We start from the raw sequence: 12,754 nt of genomic DNA on the forward strand, positions 1-12,754 counted from the left end.
CCTGCTGAAGAAGGGACATCGAGGCTCCACGGCGCTCCCCTCACACAGCCCTTCTCCCCCTGCTTTCCCCTAACCTGGTGTCTGTCCGTTTCCCTCAGTCCCTCCTCTCCGCGGAGGCCCGGGCCACTTACGATGACCTTCTCTGGTGAACCAGGCTGGGGAGGAGGTGGGCCACGGGAGGATGGCCTTCTCCCAACCCCCGCTCTCTCCCCTGGCAGCGGCTTATCGACAAGACCAAGGTGACATATCTGAAGTGGCTGCCTGAGTCAGAGAGCCTGTTCCTGGCATCACACGCCAGCGGCCACCTGTACCTGTACAACGTCAGCCACCCGTGCGCCTCGGCCCCACCGCAGTACAGCCTGCTGAAGCAGGGCGAGGGCTTCGCCGTCTACGCCGCCAAGAGCAAGGCGCCCCGCAACCCGCTGGCCAAGTGGGCGGTGGGCGAGGGGCCCCTCAACGAGTTCGCCTTCTCGCCCGATGGCCGGCACCTGGCCTGCGTCAGCCAGGACGGCTGCCTGCGCGTCTTCCACTTCGACTCCATGCTGCTGCGGGGGCTCATGAAGAGCTACTTTGGGGGCCTGCTCTGTGTGTGCTGGAGCCCCGACGGGCGCTACGTCGTGACGGGTGGTGAAGATGACCTGGTCACCGTGTGGTCCTTCACCGAGGGCCGCGTGGTGGCCCGAGGCCACGGCCACAAGTCCTGGGTCAACGCCGTGGCCTTCGACCCCTACACCACGAGGGCCGAGGAGGCGGCGGCTGCCGGTGGCGACGGGGAGCGGAGTGGCGGGGAGGAGGAGGAGCCAGAGGCCGCGGGCACGGGCTCGGGCGGGGGCGCCCCCCTCTCCCCGCTGCCCAAGGCCGGCTCCATCACCTACCGCTTCGGCTCGGCTGGCCAGGACACGCAGTTCTGCCTGTGGGACCTCACCGAAGACGTGCTCTACCCTCACCCTCCCCTGGCCCGCACCCGCACCCTCCCTGGCACGCCTGGCACCACGCCGCCTGCCACCGGCAGCTCGCGAGGTGGTGAGCCAGGCCCCGGGCCCCTGCCCCGCTCCCTGTCCCGGTCCAACAGCCTCCCACACCCAGCGGGCAGCGGCAAGGCGGGCGGCCCGGGTGCGGCGGCGGAGCCAGGGACGCCGTTCAGCATCGGCCGCTTTGCCACGCTCACGCTGCAGGAGCGGCGGGACCGGGGGGCCGAGAAAGAGCACAAGCGCTACCACAGCCTGGGCAACATTAGCCGGGGCGGCAGTGGGGGCGGGGGTGGCGGGGACAAGCCCAGCGGCCCCACTCCCCGAAGCCGGCTGGACCCCGCCAAGGTGCTGGGCACCGCGCTGTGCCCGCGCATCCACGAGGTGCCGCTGCTTGAGCCGCTCGTGTGCAAGAAGATCGCCCAGGAGCGGCTCACGGTCCTTCTCTTCCTGGAGGACTGCATCATCACCGCCTGCCAGGAGGGCCTCATCTGCACCTGGGCCCGGCCGGGCAAGGTGGTGAGTCACCCCATACCAGCCCACCTGGGACCCAGGCAGAGGTGGGCATTGGCAGAGAGGTTTGGTAGCATCACAGCCTCTAGCCGTGTGGGATGAGGGGAAGCCATGGAAATCTGTGTCCCAGAACAAGCCTTCTCAGATCTTAGAGTGACTTCTAGAACGCTTGGCAAGCAACGGTAAGCAGAGAGAGGGTCGGGCATAAGAGACATCTGGGAGTGGTGGAGAACATGGCAGTTATCAGAAGGGCAGCCGGTGGGCCCAGCATGGCTAGGTCTTACGGAATGGTGAAATTTTATTAATGCTGCAGTTCGAGGTCTGTGGGCAAGGTTGAGCTTGTGCACCCAGCTTCCAGCCTGAGTGTCAGACACTTGGGATCTGAGCCCACTGCTGGAGGCATGGGCTGTGGAATCCCAGGCTCAGGGTCCAGTCCAGCACTTCTGCTCCCTGTGTGACCTCGAGCAAGTCACTGCCTCTTTATGACCTTTCTCACTTCTTAGGACAGGGAAGCTTGAAGATGGGTAGGCCATGGGGTTCAGAAAGGTGCTAGTAAGGTGAAGTGTGGGCCTGGTGCCTTATAACTTGGGACCTGTGTTCTCAGATGTCTCCTAAGGGTTTGGGCTCTGGGGCCCAGGATGCCAGATCTGAGGGCTGTGCCTGGTTCCCTGGAAGAGCAGTTTTGGAATTGTAGGGTCCTGAATCCCTAGAACTTAAAGTACAGTCTCAGAGGCAGGGGCATTGGGATTTGGGGAATCTGGTAAGTCCTGAAAGAGATCCCTCTATCTCCCTAGTTCACAGACGAGGAGACCGAGACCCAGACAGGGGAAGGAAGTTGGCCCAGGTCACCCAGCAAGTCAGTGGTAGAGGTAGGACTGTCCCTAAGTTCTTCCCTCCCAGAATCTTAGGACCCCCTCCGCAGTCAGAAGGGGACCCCAGTTTCCCCCTCTCCTCCCTACCTCCACCCCTACCCCATCCTCTTTGCTCAGGATCACCTGAGGACTTTAATTGTATAAAAGTGCCACCTGCTGGGACAGGGAAGCTAGCCGAGATGTAAGTTCCTGAGCCTAGAGCAGCGGCCTGTCTGGGTGGTCTGGGGTGGATTGAAGGGCAAGGCCAGGGTGGCAGCAGCCTGGGGGACTCCAGGCTGGCTTCCCCCCGCCCCACCCCCGCCCCGTGGGACTGGTGAGAGCCCCAGGCTGTCTCTAACCCCCTCCTGTCTCCGCTCTCATCTTCCCCAGGGCATCTCCTCCCAACCAGGCAACTCCCCGAGTGGCACAGTGGTGTGAAGCCATGGATGTCGGGGTCCCCCACCCCATGCCCCCAGCTCCTAGCATAACCGTCCCCGCTGACCTCATGGATCAACATATTAACAAGACTAACCATGACAAATGGACTGCTCCGGTCCCTCTCCCTGCACAAATTTGGGGCAGAGGGTCCCTCAGACTGGCCCAGACACTGGGGGGATGTAGTGGCCCGTGTGGCCTCAGCCTTGTCCCCACCCACTGCCAAGTACAATGACCCCTTCCTCTGAAACATCAGTGTTAAGCCTCATCCCTGTCCCCAGCATGTGACTGGTCACTCCTGGGGGAGAAACTCCCCACCCACAAGAGCCCCAGCTCTGCAGTGCGCCTCTCGGTCCTGTGTGCAGGGCAGGGGGTGGCCCACCCCTCCCCTGGCCCCTGCCCTGCCCTTGCTGTTACTTGTGCTTTTGAAGAATGTTAAATTATGGAAGCCCCTGGGGTCCTCGCTGTCCCCCAGGACCTCTTATTTATACTAAAGTTCCCTGTTTTCACAGCGTCTCTGTTCCCTTCCGCGGAGGTATGGAGGAAGTGTGTGGGTGCTTTCGATGCAGCCCTAGAATCAGTCCACTTTATCCAGAGGAAGAGCTAGGTCCTGCCTCCCCCCTGACCCCCTTTTGAGGGCAGGAAGAACTGAAAACCAGAGGAGGGATGTGCGCGAGGCACACAGCTGGTGGATCTGCCGCTGGCCAGCCCCGGGCAGGGCCCTTCAGACAGAGGAGAGTATCCCTCGCCCCACTCCAAGCTCTCGGAGGGAAGAGAGCCACCAGGACCCCCTCTTCAGAGTCTTCAGCGGGAGTTTTAAAAGTTGTTTCAAACTGTCCAGATATTATAGGGGCCCCCCCAGGCAGCTCCTGAGATGCCCAGAGTGAGCTGCCACAGCATAGGCCCTGGCCTGCTGCTGCCTCAGGCCTGGCTTGGCCGGGCCCAGGCATCCAGGGCCAATTAGAGACCATGGTTTCCTCTGGGAGAACTGTCCACCCTGGAAAGAACAGCGAAAATCCCTCCTGGCTGGCTCTCTGGAGCCACAGGGAGTGGTGTCTTCCCGCTCTACCCTCCACCCCCCGAAATGTTTCTGTTTCTAATCCTAGCCTGGGCAGGAATGTGGCTGCACTGCCAGGGTCCAAGGAGCTATTTTGGGGGCTCCTTTGCCTCCCCCAGGCTTTGGCCAGTGGGTCACCCCTGATCCTGGCTCCTGAGGGCCTCCCGTCCCCATTCTCTCACCACCCCTTCCCCATCTCCTGCCAAAAAAAAGTCAGTGTAAAGCAGAGGGCCTGAGGGCTAAATTTAAACCATCCCAAAGTCTGAATCCTTGGCTGAGTCACCCGCAAAGTTGCCCTGGCCTCCCACCCCCCTTCCCAGGCCTCACCCCTTCCCCCCACCCTCTCCCAACTCGAGAGCTTGGGAGGGGTGTTACCAAATCACTCTGAACCTCAATTGGTCCCCTCTGGGGAATGGGAGGGCTCATCTTTGGCATCTGTCATACCTGTAGCATTCCTCTGTGCTTTGCCTTTTCAGTGGGGGTGTAGTTTGAGGGTAGAGATTCTCCACCACCCCTCGTCTCACACTGAAGCGTTCCGAGGCGCCCTGGAAGGAGCAACTTGGGGGGGCCTGGCTTGTGAGGGGTTAAGGCTGGGAGGCTGGAGGGGGCCGGACCGAGGGGTGGGGAGAAGGGGAGGAGGCCTTAGCAGCCAGCAGAGAGAAGTGGCCAGAGAGGCCCAGGGGACAGCCAGGGACAGGCAGACATGCAGCCAGGGCCCCAGGGCCTGGACAGGGCCCTCCAGGCCTCGTGACGGGAGGACCCCGAGCCCCTGGCCCGGGGAGGGGGCCATGGTGCTGCCTGCCCGACATGTCAGCCGAAGTGCGGCTGAGGCGGCTTCAGCAGCTGGTGCTGGACCCCAGCTTCCTGGGGCTGGAGCCCCTGCTCGACCTTCTCCTGGGCGTCCACCAGGAGCTGGGCGCGTCCGACCTGGCCCAGGACAAGTATGTGGCCAACTTCTTGGAGTGGGGTGAGTGCCTACCTACCTGCATGGCACCCCACAGATTTGGGGCTGGGGGCAGGGCAGAGGGGGGAGGTGGGTGTGGGCTGGGTGTTGGGGGCAGGACGGACACGAGGAAAACCTCCCATTCAGGGGCCCAGAACTTGGGGCTGGGTCTTGGGGCAACATATTCCTACCCCTGTGCCACCCTGGCAGGGCAGAGTGAGATGAGCAGAGGCCAGGGCAGCCATGACTCAGAATCATGACTTGGGAGCCATGGTAAGCTGGGTTGGGCACAGCCTCTCATGGTCCCCTTGCACCCCATTCCCGAGTCTAGGCCTAGGGACATGCTGGGGAGCCCTGTCTTCTAGGACCCCTCCCCACCAAAATGGGCCCTGTGGCCCTCCACCCTGGTTCCCCAGAGCGCAGGGGCAAGCGGAAGGGACAGCACAGTGCAGCTGCCAGGGGCGCGGCCGACGGGCAGGTGTTCGGCGCCAGCCTCTCCAGCTGCTCCAACAGGTGCCCGGGCACTGGGAGGGCGCGGTGACTCAGGCAGGCCCGAGGAGAACCAGCTCTGCACACAGGCCCCACCAAGCACCCCCTCCACCCCCTGGTTGGAGGAGGAAGAATTAGGATTCTTCTGAGTGGGCCCACTTTCTCTGTAGGTTCCTCCTCCACCCAAAGTCCCTTTTGGCCAAGTCTTCCCCTGGAGACAGGTCCAGAGGGAAGATGCTTCATCTTCAGCCTCAGCCTCCTGCCTTGTCTGCCCCACTCCCTCCTGGCCCAGGCTCAGGCTCACTTGGGTTTCTGTCTCTCTAACATCTGCCATTCTGTCCCTCCACTGGTCTGTCCCTCAGTGGCTTGCTCTTGGTCCTTAGGCTCTGTGTGTCCCTGTCCCCGTCCCTGTTTCCTGTCTCTCTGCCTTATCCCGCTCCCTCTTTTCTTGTGTCCATCTCCTTCTGACCCAGGCCCTGCTTCTCTCTCCCCATTTTGCAGATGCGAAGGTGGAGGTCAAGGGCTAGACCACTTGGCCTCTGGGAGAACCTTCTCCCCACATCCCCCCAGCCCTTAGTAACTCAGCTCCTCTTTTGCAGAGGATGAACTGAGACCTGAGGTGGGGGCAGCTCTCCTGTAAGGAGCACTCCTTTTGTGGCCTGAGCAGCATCCTGCGGCCCCTCCCCTGCCAGGCCACTGGGGCGGGGGAGGGGGCCTGGGTTCCCACTGCCTTAAAAGGGCTCAGTGTCTTGGCTCTCTCCTCCCTCCCCCATCCTGGGCCCTGGCTGCTGCTTCCCTGCTGGCCCACTCTTCCTGAACCCCGAACCCTCTCCATAACCCACTGTCTCTTCCCTCATTCCTAGTTGCACCCATTGCTCTCCCCCTCCTGCCTCAGAAGCTCCCAGCTTTTTCCACCTCCGGGAGTCCAGGCTTCCCTCTCCCCCTGCCTCCACTCTCTGCCTTTCCCCTGCCAAACTGCTCTCTGTAACGTTGCTAGCTGTAGGACCTTGGGCAGAGGACTTCACCTGTCTGAGCCTTGGTTCTTCATCTGTAGATAAGGGGTAATAGTAAAGTTACTCAACTGGAGTTGAGAGCGTAGAGATAACACACTCGACTGTGCCTGCAGCCCTGGAGCCGGGATGCGGATCCACGCTGGCTTTGTCTCCCTCTCCCGTTCCTTCTCCTGGTCCCAGCCCTAAACTCAGGGTTTCCCAGAGTGTGGTCCAAGAGCCACCAGTATCTGAGCCTAGGATTAAACTGCAGGCTCTGGGCCATAACCCAAAGCAGACTGAATGAGAGCCCTGGGGGTGGGCGGGGTCACCGGGAGTAGGGGCCCGGAAGCCCAGAGAGCTCTAAGAACTGGGCCTATTTCTTCTTCCTCTGTTCTTCAGGGCCTCCCTTCGGCAGACTTGTTACCTCACCCTGTCCATCCTGCGCCCCCTAGAGCCCTCTGGCCCAGTGTCCTGTCCCAGAAAGGGGTTCCCAGGCATCCCACTTTTCTCTGTACAAGAGCAGTTCTGGGTCCCCAAAGCCTCACATAATGTTTATGTGAAGTCTTTAAGGAGGCCGACTAGTGCTAAGGGGAGGGGCAGGGGCAGGGGAGACTCAGCGACAGAGGGTGGAACTGTCTCTCCTCGTCTCCAGTGTCAGTCCCTCTGATTCTCGGTTCTCATCCCCGCCCCTTCGCGCCCTCCCCCTCAGTGGATCCCATCGCGGAGAGGCTTAAGGAGGCCCGACTGCAGAGGGATGACTTCGAGATTCTGAAGGTGATCGGACGCGGGGCGTTCAGCGAGGTGAGCCTGGAGCAGCGGAGGCAGCTCAGTGGGGTTAGAGACCTGACTTTTCCTGCAGTGGGCAGGAAAAGTTCCGGAAGTGGGAGTTCCGGAAGTGGGGCCTTAGAAATTGATGAATGACTGAGTTTAGAACCTAAGGCGGGGCTTGAGGCCAATGGGCGTGGCTTTGACGAGTGGGGGCGGGGCCAAGTCTGGCCCGGGTTAAGGGTGGAATCCAATCTGGGGGAGCCCTGGTGTTTCCCCGCCACCTCCGCTCTATTACCCTGTTTGGGTTTTCAGGTGGCGGTGGTGAAGATGAAGCAGACGGGCCAGGTGTACGCCATGAAGATCATGAATAAGTGGGACATGCTGAAGAGAGGCGAGGTGACGGCTGGGCTGGGTGTGCAGGGTGCTGAGGATCCCCCCTTCCGTCCTCTCACCCCCGTCCGCTTCAGCTCCTCCGGGTGCCCCGCAGGTGTCGTGCTTCCGCGAAGAGAGGGATGTGTTGGTGAACGGGGACCAGCGCTGGATCACGCAGCTGCACTTCGCCTTCCAGGACGAGAACTACCTGGTGAGCCCCAGGCCGGGCGACTAGAGGGGCGGACCCCCACCCCTGAGGCTGTCAGTTATCGAGGTGTGGGCAGGCAGAGGAAGTTCTAGGATCGGGGAGCTACCTCGAAATGCATGCGGCAGTCCCTGGGTGTGGTAGGAGCTGGCCTTCCTTTCCCAGGATGGGAGATGTCCCTTACCGCCTTTTTCCACAGGTTGATTCCGGGGGACACTACCTGGAATGAGATAGTCTCTAGAGTCTATGTGGGAGCCACTGGGCAGGGGGTATCTGGGCTCCATACCCTGGATAATCGGGAGGTCTCTGGGTTCTCTTTTTCCTGACTCTCTTGGTCGGGGGTGGGGGAAGTGAATCTCTGTCCAGTGACATCGTGGGGGAACGAGGATTGGGGGTGGGCATGTCTCTGATTTGGCCTGGGAGATCTCTTGGGGCTGGGGCTGGGGCTGGGGCTGCGGAGTCTCTGCCCAGGGATGGGGCGTCTCTGGGAGTCTTTGTCCCGGGCTATCGGCCGTGGGTGCCCAGGCGAGGTACCGACCCCCGTGACACGCCCTCTCCCAGTACCTGGTCATGGAGTACTACGTGGGCGGGGACCTGCTAACTCTGCTGAGCAAGTTTGGGGAGCGGATCCCGGCCGAGATGGCGTGCTTCTACCTGGCCGAGATTGTCATGGCCATAGACTCGGTGCACCGGCTGGGCTACGTGCACAGGTGGGCGCTGCAGGGGCTTTAGGCCGCGGGAATTGGAGAGCGTGGTCCTTAAGAGGGTGGGGCCCAGGCGGTGCTGCCTAGTGGGGTGGAGCCTGGTGAGATGGCAGGAGAGAGGCTCACTTATCCCTCTCCCTTCCCTTCTTCCCTCCGCACAGGGACATCAAACCAGACAACATCCTGCTGGACCGCTGCGGCCACATCCGCTTGGCCGACTTCGGCTCCTGCCTCAAGTTGCGGGCGGATGGAACGGTGAGCGGTGCGCCGCTCTTGGGCAACTCGGACTACCAATGACGGGTCTGGAGCAGGAAACGGAGGTGCAGCGTGGGGGCGGGGCTGAGGCGTGCGGGCAGAGCCAGGGTGAGGGCAGGACTAGATTTGGAGGGGAAAGAAGGAGGCGACCCAGGCCCTAGCCTGCCTGTGGCTCAGGCTTAGAGAACAGGCAAAAGGAGGGACTAAGCTCTAGGGTAGTGGTTAAGAGGGGGCGGAGCCAGAGCTAGGAGGGGCGGGGTCAAGCCTAGCTCGGATCCTCTTGGCTCAGGTGCGGTCACTGGTGGCTGTGGGCACCCCGGACTACTTGTCTCCCGAGATCCTGCAGGCCGTGGGCGGTGGGCCCGGGACTGGCAGCTACGGGCCCGAGTGTGACTGGTGGGCGCTGGGCGTGCTCGCCTATGAAATGTTCTACGGGCAGACGCCCTTCTACGCCGACTCCACAGCTGAGACCTACGGCAAGATCGTGCACTACAAGGTGAGCACAGCCCGGGAAGCCCCTGACCTCTCTGCACATGCTCCCAGGTAACATCCCCCCTTTCCCCCTCCTTCCGAGCAGGAGCACCTGTCTCTACCGCTAGCAGACGCAGGAGTCCCCGACGAGGCTCGCGATCTCATCCAGCAGCTGCTGTGTCCCCCCGAGATGCGTCTGGGCCGGAATGGAGCAGGCGATTTCCAGAAGCATCCTTTCTTCTTTGGCCTTGACTGGGACAGCCTCCGAGACAGCGCGCCCCCCTTTACGCCGGATTTCGAGGGTGCCACGGATACGTGCAACTTCGATGTGGTGGAAGACGGGCTCACTGCCATGGTGAGCGGGGGCGGGGTAGGTACCTGCGATCGATCCCTGGTTTGCAGAGGGTACCCCCGCATCCGACTGCCGTAACACTGAGGTTAGGAGAGTACCCTCCTCCTGGGGTCCTGAAATCATTCCTTCCCCAGAAACACCTGCTCTGTGTGGCCCCAGGGCTGGGAACCCAGCAGTGACCTAGACTCACAGTCCAGTGGAGGACACAGACTTGTCCCCAGACAATGATGCCCCAGAGAGATCAGGGCTGAGATGGGGGCAGGGGGTGCAGGGGGGCGGGCCTCCTGACCCAGCATGAAAGGTCCTGGAGGGCTTCCTGGAGGAGGGGGCTATCTGAGCTGAGACCTGGAAGGATGAGAGGTGAGAAAGCACCATAGAGGAATCTCCCTTGCTTAGGCCATCTCTCTCTCAGCTGTCGTATGAGCTATCCTGTGCTTGTTCAGCTTGACTGCCTTTGTGCTGGGCACAGCAGGGGACACACATGGACCAAGTCAGCCCTGGTACCTGCCCTCATCTACTTAAGAGTCTGGAGAAGTGTATAATTATACTGTGGCAAGTGCCCTGAGGGAAGCAGCAGGATGTAATGAAAGAAAATGACGTAGGGTCCACTTTAGATAGACCCCAGGCTGGGGTGGGGGGCTGGGAGGGCACTTAAGCCAAGATTGGGAAGGGGTGAGTGAGGGGCCATCCCTGGCAGCCGCTGGTCACCTCACATCTGTGTTTCTCCCCTATAGGAGACGCTGTCGGATATGCAGGAAGGCACGCCACTGGGGGTCCACCTGCCTTTCGTGGGCTACTCCTCCTATTCCTGCATGGCCCTTGGGTAAGTGCTGCCCCTGTGCAGCTTGAGAGGAGTGGACAGGGGTGGGGTGGGGGTGGGGGTGTCCTGCCTCCAGAGGCCCCGGGAGGCTGCTTGGGGTTATCACATCCTGGCCCGTTGGTGCCCAGGAGAATTGCAGGGTCAGTCTCGGAACCTTATAGTCTTGGGACTAAGGGCTTTTAGGAGCCCAGAATTGTAGGAAGTTAAATTCTCAGACCATAAGTACTTTGAAATTTAGATTCAAACGTAAAACCTCAGAGTCACAGGCTCAGCCTTCCGGAATCTTCTGACCTTCCACTTTTAGATTTCTAGTATACAGTCATGGGACCTCAAAATCTTAGAGAATAAGAAGTTTAGAATTGTTAAGTCAATCTTAAAAGAACATGGACGCACTGAATTACGTAACCACAAAGCCTTCTTAAAACATTGATTCTGAAGATAATACATTGCTTATCACAAGTATATTAGAAAATAGAGATGAGAAAAAGGAAGGCTGCCAGCAGCAACGGTCCCTGGCTCACAGCTGTGAGAACATGCTGTATTCTGATCTGTTTTGTTATTGGACAATGTACCGCAAGTGCCATTTCTTGAACAAACTATAACACAATCCTGACCTACTGGGGAGTGTTCTCCTTACTGGGCGGGTCAGGACTCAGCTAACCCACCACTCTGTCATGACCCAGGCTGGATGAAGAGCTGCAGGTTGGTCTTGGCGCTTGTCGAGCATCGTTGGGTCCTTGAGACATATTTCTACAAGAGGGACTGCTGGGTTGGAGGGGACATCACTTTTACTGCAATTTCATATTCCTTGGGAGGATCTGTCTTCCTCCCAGCACCTGGGTCTGGGGTTGGGAGGGGTGGCTGCTGTCTAGAGTCAGGCTTGGGGTCAAACACCCAGTCTGAAGACCACCTCTTTGGAGGTGGCCAGAGCTGGGAGTGTCTCCCTCACTTCCTGAGGCCCTTAGGAGAGGGGCCTATAAAGCGCACATGGAGACGGAGATGGGCAGATCCTAGAACATGGGTTTCCTGACCCCAGGTTCCCGAGGAAGGTGCAGAGAGGCCAGCTTCCAGGGGCCTGAGGCCATGCCAGGGGCAGGCCTTGTCCTAACAAGAGGAGGACCTGTCTCACCAGCCTGGCAATTTGTTCCCTTCACTCTGCCCCTCCCCCTCCTCAAGCCTGGAGCCTTCAGGTCTGGCTGCCCCAGAGCACAGGCTAGGGAGTCCTGGCTGTAAACACAGGGGATTGGCAGCCTCTGGCGTGAGGCCAGCTCTTCCTCCCCTCGCCCTCTTCCTCTCCCCAGGGATGATGAGATCCCGCGCTCCACACCCATGGAACTGGAGGCCGAGGCGTTGCCTGAGCCATTGCAAGAGCCCAGCCTGGAACCCACGGTGCCCCCACCAGAGGAAACGGTGAGTCTTTAGGAGTCTTTAGAGGAGAGGGTCAGTGAGGGACGAATCGAGAGAAAAGTGGAGGCCTTCAGGGATAGTGTGCGCCATGGAGTGCTAGGCCCTCTGGGAGGTTCCTTGACAGAAAAAGATGGAAAACAAAGTAGAGACAAGGTTACTTCAGTCAGAAATGATCCCCACAGAGAAATTAAAACAGGTCAGTGAGTGTGCATGGAGGGGAACTCTCTGGGGAGGGGAAGCCCTGGAGAAGCAGGAGGACCACCCATTGGTCAGCAAAGAGAAGGGTAAGGGCTCTGAGGTGAGAACCAGCTGGTTTGCTCTGAAACATGAAAGGAGGGTAGTAAGCCTGCGCTGTTCCAGGAGGAAGGAGGGTGAGGAGTGAGGAGAGGGGAGGCTGGAGAGGCCAGCAGACGCACACCAGACAGGGCCTTTAGTTTTCGTGTGGTGGGCCTCCTCCTGAGGGTACTGAGGGGCTGGAGAGATTCTCCAGGGGAGGGACATGGTCAAGCTGTGTAGTGTTATAGGAACAGCCCTTTGGTGTGGAAGGTGGATGGGAGGAGACCAGATTAAAGGCTGGAGATGAGGGCTGGGCTGGGTTAGGGAAGGAGGGGGCTTAGATCACTGCAGGAGCTGTGGGGATTCCAGAAAGGTCTCAGGGGTGCAGGAATAGAGGTCAAAGGAGGATCCCAGGCCTGGAACCTATGCCTAAGTCTCGAAAGCTCCAGAAGCCACAGGCAGCCCTAAGCCCGGTTCCCATACCCAGGCTGAAGCGGCAGTTCCGGAGGCCATTCCGGAGGCGGTGGCAGAGGCCGAGGTGACGCTGCGGAAACTCCAGGAGGCCCTGGAGGAGGAGGTGCTCACCCGACAGAGCCTGAGCCAGGAGCTGGAGGCCATCCGAACGGCCAACCAGAACTTCGCCAGGTCGGGGTCGGGAGTCGTGGACAGTTACTACCTTTAGCAGCCTCTCTAGCCGAAATCCTGAAGGGCTCATGGTCCTTACCTCCCCTGCAGCCAACTCCGCGAGGCCCAGGCCCGTAACCGAGACCTGGAGGCGCACGTCCGGCAGCTGCAGGAGCGGATGGAGCTGCTTCAGGCCGGGGGAGCCGCAGGCGAGTCCCTCATCCACCACCTTTCCTGAGGCGCCGGCGGGGG

At 60.4% G+C, this 12,754-nt stretch overlaps 2 protein-coding genes across 3 annotated transcripts in view; both read left to right on the top strand.

The window, feature by feature from the left end:
- Nucleotides 1–2,770, top strand: part of DMWD (DM1 locus, WD repeat containing) — a 6,598-nt gene extending 3,828 nt beyond the window's left edge. Inside the window, exons 3-5 of the mRNA XM_007458508.1 lie at nucleotides 219–1,487; nucleotides 2,276–2,350; nucleotides 2,723–2,770. Of these exons, the coding sequence (XP_007458570.1) occupies nucleotides 219–1,487; nucleotides 2,276–2,350; nucleotides 2,723–2,770 (1,392 nt within the window). The remainder of the gene's footprint in view (nucleotides 1–218; nucleotides 1,488–2,275; nucleotides 2,351–2,722) is intronic.
- A 1,861-nt stretch (nucleotides 2,771–4,631) lies between these two features.
- Nucleotides 4,632–12,754, top strand: part of DMPK (DM1 protein kinase) — a 9,332-nt gene continuing 1,209 nt past the window's right edge. Inside the window, exons 1-12 of one of the 2 annotated variants that reach the window (XM_007458509.1) lie at nucleotides 4,632–4,791; nucleotides 6,958–7,049; nucleotides 7,329–7,412; nucleotides 7,504–7,599; nucleotides 8,155–8,303; nucleotides 8,459–8,552; nucleotides 8,842–9,048; nucleotides 9,130–9,393; nucleotides 10,110–10,198; nucleotides 11,497–11,605; nucleotides 12,366–12,523; nucleotides 12,614–12,711. In XM_007458509.1, coding sequence (XP_007458571.1) covers nucleotides 4,632–4,791; nucleotides 6,958–7,049; nucleotides 7,329–7,412; nucleotides 7,504–7,599; nucleotides 8,155–8,303; nucleotides 8,459–8,552; nucleotides 8,842–9,048; nucleotides 9,130–9,393; nucleotides 10,110–10,198; nucleotides 11,497–11,605; nucleotides 12,366–12,523; nucleotides 12,614–12,711 — 1,600 coding nt within the window. The remainder of the gene's footprint in view (nucleotides 4,792–6,957; nucleotides 7,050–7,328; nucleotides 7,413–7,503; nucleotides 7,600–8,154; nucleotides 8,304–8,458; nucleotides 8,553–8,841; nucleotides 9,049–9,129; nucleotides 9,394–10,109; nucleotides 10,199–11,496; nucleotides 11,606–12,365; nucleotides 12,524–12,613; nucleotides 12,712–12,754) is intronic. The other variant, XM_007458510.1, reaches the window with a different exon arrangement.

The sequence above is a fragment of the Lipotes vexillifer genome, unplaced genomic scaffold (genome assembly GCF_000442215.2).
Source record: "Lipotes vexillifer unplaced genomic scaffold, Lipotes_vexillifer_v1.1 scaffold371, whole genome shotgun sequence".
Taxonomy (NCBI): domain Eukaryota; kingdom Metazoa; phylum Chordata; class Mammalia; order Artiodactyla; family Lipotidae; genus Lipotes; species Lipotes vexillifer.